General features: G+C 42.0%; 1 protein-coding gene across 2 annotated transcripts; it reads left to right on the top strand.

Moving 5' to 3' along the window:
* On the top strand, positions 1-5,399 carry alg10 (ALG10 alpha-1,2-mannosyltransferase). Of its 2 annotated transcripts, XR_001426786.1 has the most exons (4): positions 1-395; positions 2,318-2,515; positions 2,602-4,530; positions 4,562-5,399. XR_001426786.1 is itself a non-coding variant. In XM_015047403.1 (3 exons), the coding sequence occupies exons 1-3, from the start codon at positions 222-224 to the stop codon at positions 3,661-3,663; spliced, it is 1,434 nt and encodes a 477-aa protein (XP_014902889.1). In that variant the 5' UTR covers positions 1-221; the 3' UTR covers positions 3,664-5,399. The 2 variants fall into 2 exon arrangements, 1 of the variants encoding a protein (XP_014902889.1); XM_015047403.1 differs by having other exon boundaries at positions 2,602-5,399.

The raw sequence follows: 5,399 nt of genomic DNA, 5'->3' as shown, positions 1-5,399 counted from the left end.
GTTTCCACCCGAGGTCGATTCTAAGGCGGATATCCAGCTGTTGGAAATCCAAACTCCTCGGTTTTTTATTTTTGTGTCAATTTCAGCCATTTTCTCTCTGAATTTGGGGAACGTATCTGCTTTAATCCAAGAGTGTGGTCGCTATGCGTTGTATACACGAGCCTAATAGTTAGTGTTTGATCAAATTGACTGTTTCGTCGTGTGTCGTTGTAAAACAGTGAATGCAAGACATGGAGAAAGTCGAGAGCTACATATTCTCAGCTCTGTGCAGCGTCAACTTCTTGGTGTCCTGCCTTCTGTTCTCCAAAATGACGAGGGTACAGCGGGATCCCTACATGGACGAGATCTTCCACGTCCCTCAGGCTCAGAGATACTGCAAGGGGAAATTCAATGAGGTAACCGTCCGTTTGTGGATGGGTCCATCACTGTGTAACGGATTAAGGCTAGAACCAACAGCAGGGCTTTTTATTATTTGACCAGAATGACATGACAGCTTGTGGAGGCTTTAATCTCAATTGCAGACATATATAAAGGCATTAGCAGAGGTTGTGAGCTGAGCTCACATGTGCTAAATCTTTTTGAACCTCATATCATGAGGTCACGAGTAAATTCAGATTCCCAAAAGCGCCATGTGTGCGAAAAAGAAAATATCCTGTTTTAATAAACATCTAGCTGCCACGCCCCCCTCTGGATACTTTAAAGGAGGATTTCCCAGGCCAAAGCAGGATGCAAGACTTTGTTTCTGAAGATGACCACAAGGGGGCGGGACAAAGCAGCGTGAAATACGCTTTAACGGTTTAAAACCGTCACCCCCAGTGGAAGTCAATGGGAACACCGTGTCATCGTGACAGTTAAGGGCTTCTAAACTAGACGGTGTGTTGTGTTGTTTGCTGAGCTGTATAGTTTTTAACACCGTTTATATCTGTGCTGCACAACACCCCACACACAAGGTTTTTTTTTTTTTTTTTTTAAATCTATTTAGTCACATCTACATATTTATGCCAAGAAATCCAAACTACAGCTTAAGGGAAATACAGCTGTCCATATAATCATCATCATCATCATCATCAAGTCATTGCCCCTCACAAAATCTGTCTTGAAGCATTTCCAATAGCTGGCAGTCAGTGTTTGACNTTTCTTATTTGCAGAATTGTTTTTATTCAACCACACTGTAGTGTTTTTAGGCATTGCCAGCCTGTTAAAGGTCAAGCTACAGCATCCAGATTGGATTTAAGTCTAACCTTTGACTAGGATGTTCCGAAATTTCTTTTTGTTATTATTACTTAAAATTGATGAAAGCAGCAAATATTACTAATAAAATGGATTCTAATATGGAAGAACAGATAGGACCGGCAACTACGATGGAGCAGTAGGGCCAGACTAAGAATTTTTTTTTTCTATATGAAGTAATTCTAAAAAAGTTTTATTACAAATGTAAAGTCATAATATTAACAGAATAAAGACACTATTTTACCAGAAGAAAAGTCAGAAATTTAGTAGAAAAAAGTTGTTTTGGGTAAAAAGCGTCAATAGAGTTATCCATTTCTGATGTGACCAGCTCGTATACGCTGTGATTTATTTATTTTTTACTTGAAGTAGACTCAGTCGTTGGACAATTGTTTCAAAGTACTACTACTGATAATAAGTTGATGCTGATTTATTAAAAGATTAACACACCAGCATTTAAAACCAATACCAAAATAAAACTTCACAAGATCAATTCATTCTTTGTTTAGGAGCCGTCATAAAATGGCTTCAGGCTTCTAATTTTGTGACATTATTCTGGTAATGTTATCAGTTTGTTCTTGTATTATTTCGACCTTATTGTCGTTTTTCTTGTTATTGCAACTTTATTCTCATAATATCATTTTGACTATTCTGGTAATATGAGCTTATTCTTGTATTATTACGACTTAAAATGACTGTCATACGGCTATTTCCGTATTATTATTACTTTATTCTGGTAAAATGAGTTTATTCTAGTATTGTTTCTACTTTGCAATGTTATTTTTAACTTACTCTTGTACAACTTTATTTGAGTAATATTATGACTTAATTCTTGTAAGACTTTTTTCTCATAATAAAACTTTTTCTCATATTTATTTATTTTTTTTGTCTTAGTCCGGCCCTAAAACTCATTAGTCATAGCCAACTGCTTCAAAGCAGTTGGTTAAAAAATTTTGCCGTTAACTGCATGGGGCTCCCTCAAGGAGGCGACATAAGTTTAGGACAGCCAGAACCAGATGATGATTTAAAGGAAAGCTCCTTGAATTGCGAGATCTATGATGCTGATGATGTTTGTCTCCGGTGTCGTCAGTGGGACCCCATGATCACCACCCTCCCTGGCCTCTACCTCGTCTCAGTGGGCATCATTAAGCCGATGGCGTGGCTCGCCAAATTGACGGGTAGCGTGGCGTGTTCCACGGCCATGCTGCGCTTCACCAACGTGCTGTTTAACTGCGGGAACTTCTACCTGCTGTACCTGCTCATAAGCAAGCTGCACCACAGGGACAAGGTAAGGCTGCCTCACCACAACGAGGGAGGGAGGGAGGAAGGAAAGGTTGCCATTTTTTCTCTAATGCCATGTTACCTCTTCTTCAGACGCGGTTGATGTTTCGGCGAATCCTCTGCACAGTGTCTCTGTCCACCTTCCCCGTGCTTTACTTCTTCACCTTCCTCTACTACACGGACGCCGGATCCACCTTCTTCATCCTCTTTGCGTACCTCATGACGCTGTACGGCTGCCACAAGGCCTCGGCGCTGCTCGGCGTCTGCGCCGTGCTCTTCCGGCAGACCAACATCGTCTGGGTGGCGTTTTGCGCCGGCACAGTGGTGGCTGCCAAGATGGATGACGTCTGGAGGATGGAGTACACGAAGAAGAAGGACGAGAGACTCCCCGCCGTCCGGGTGCCACTGTCGTCTCAAGGAGTGAAGAAAGTGATTACGTTCTCGTTGGACTTCTTCACCTCGCCTGAAACCATGAAGGTGGTGATGCAAGTGACCTGGCCTTACGCCGTGGTGGCAGCGGGTTTCCTGCTGTTCATGTTGTTGAACGAGGGGATAGTGGTGGGCGACAGGACGAGCCACCAAGCCTGCTTCCACTTCCCTCAGGTCTTCTACTTTTTCTGCTTCACCTACTTCTTCTCCCTCCCGGTGTCACTGTGCCTCCACCGAACCCTACGCTTCAGCAACGCACTGAAGAAGCATCCTGTGTTCTTCTCTGTCCTCACCATTGTCTCCTTGTTTCTGGTTTGGAAGTTCACTTACGTCCACAAGTACCTCCTGGCTGATAACCGCCATTTCCCCTTCTACATCTGGAAAAACATCTACCAGAGGCACAAGCTGGTCCGCTTCCTGCTCGTCCCGGCTTACATTTTCACCGGGTGGAACTTCCTGGAGACCTTAAAGTCCCGCTCTTTCTTCATGAGCCTTGCCTACCTGACGTGTCTTGTCTTAGCCACAATTCCCCAGGAGCTCCTGGAGTTCAGGTACTTCATCATCCCGTACCTGATGTACCGTCTCCACATGCCTCTCTCGCCCCTTTCACGGCTATTCGGCGAGTTCCTGCTGTACACGATTGTGAACGTCGCCACCATTTACTTGTTCATCGCCAAGAGCTTCTCCTGGCCTTTGGCCCTGACCACACAGAGGTTCATGTGGTGAGGAGGTGTCTGGAACCAGGAAAACCAGCAAATGGTTATCAGTTTTGGGCATTAGAAACTCAATAAAAATCCATCAGTTCAATCAAAAATTGTACGGCCACATTTCTGAGCCTCATTTCAAGAAAAGCTGACTGACATCAACACAGACTATTGTGAAAATATTGTTGCTGTAGTCTGGGAGAATATGTTCCATCTGGAGAAGCTTTTTTTTGACTGTTTTTTTTTTTTACAGTGAAATGTGTGCATTTCCTTCTTGCACCCATTATTTTCTCTACTGTAAATGGAAGAAGTGAAGCCCACTAAGCAAGTTTCCTAAACAGTACTTAAAATTTCAGAATCTTAAAAGGCGGTGAATGTATCGTAGATCACAAACAACGCTTTAGAGAATCTATATTTAGGATAGTCCAAATTTGACAAGATTCTGAAATAAAGCTGATCTAAATGTATTCAGATGTCAGGAAAAGCATGAAATATCCCTTTACCACGCTGCCAAATCAGAAGCGAACTTCAGCGTTGTATAGTATCACAATGGTACCGAAAATACAACTCAAATATTGGGAAATATATTGTACTGCAATGTTCATTTGAGACTTGAGAAGTTTGAGGTTTTGAAGTAGAAAACAAATAGGAAGCCTGTCTAAGGAAACTCTGCTAACTTGAGCTGTAAATGTGATAACAGCTGCTGGTTATGTCTCGCATTCACCATATCGTCCTTCTGGACGCTCTTTTTTGTTTTTAGGTGTTTTTAGGCACAAAATGAAGCCATGTGACGTTTTTTAGCAGCCATTCGTTGGACCCCTGACTGGGAACCTTTTGTACTCGTTTACACAACAGAAGATCTGAAGACCTTTCTGTGTTCCTCCACATAGTTTGGTAGCCGATCCCCAGTCATATTAAAGATAACGAGGGTAGAGTAACGCAGAGCCACTCATTGTTGCTGCGCACTGCAGGGTCAGCTGGCAGAAAGAAGACTACTACTTCAATCAAGAAAGACAAATTCTGCTGTGTAAGTCTACATTCAGTCACAGAACAATACGACTTAAATGATACTTGATACTTTTCTGTTCTCGTTTAGGATTCTACTGTAGTTTGTCGGTGGTAAAATGTGAGTACGAATTAGTGAAGGGGTTAACTAATCAGAAGCCGAATAAAGAGACCAAAAATGTCTTCTTCTTTTCTTTCTTTTTTTTTTTTTGACCAAACGAAGAACACTGATGTTCAAAACTTTATGTTAGCTTGATTCCACGAGGGTAGAAATGGTTTCCATAACTAGCTTAATATTATCAAAAGCCATGAATATCCACTGGAGCTAAACAATAACTCTATCCAGGGTTGTGTGTTTAGTTTTTTTTTTTTTTTTTGGGGGGGGCACTGTGATGTTTTTGTCTTTACTAATTTGCATACATGTGATTAGCTTAGCTAGTTCTGGTTTTACCCAGCGTCTGTCTGTGATAGAATATAATACCTGATGTTATTTTTCTATCTCTGTTTGTAGTCAGTTTAGGTTTGTAGACCCGCGCAGCAGTATGCAACGGTTTCGGTAAAAACACCTGCTTCGAGATCAGTTTGCCATCTTTCCGAACGGTGCTGCTTCCACTGGCCTGGTGTTGTACAACTTAACTCTGCTTCACGTTGTTTTGAAACGTTTTTCCTTTGGATCTCTGTGTCCAGCTCCGTTCCAGCCATTCCTCCCCTTTTTGATACAACTTTGAATAAAACGTATTACAACAAAACAAA

Source organism: Poecilia latipinna, unplaced genomic scaffold, assembly GCF_001443285.1.
Source record: "Poecilia latipinna isolate Pla-1442-1.1 unplaced genomic scaffold, P_latipinna-1.0 Scaffold825, whole genome shotgun sequence".
Lineage (NCBI taxonomy): Eukaryota > Metazoa > Chordata > Actinopteri > Cyprinodontiformes > Poeciliidae > Poecilia > Poecilia latipinna.
This window is presented reverse-complemented; position numbering and strand designations above follow the sequence as displayed.

What these genes read in the sequence shown, in the direction of transcription:
- alg10 (XM_015047403.1), top strand. Translation starts at nt 222, where the DNA reads ATGCAAGACATGGAGAAAGTCGAGAGCTACATATTCTCAGCTCTGTGC. An exon ending in GCAAGGGGAAATTCAATGAG is followed by an intron (nt 396 to 2,317) that starts GTAACCGTCCGT and finishes CGGTGTCGTCAG; the next exon opens with TGGGACCCCATGATCACCAC. An exon ending in AGCTGCACCACAGGGACAAG is followed by an intron (nt 2,516 to 2,601) that starts GTAAGGCTGCCT and finishes CCTCTTCTTCAG; the next exon opens with ACGCGGTTGATGTTTCGGCG.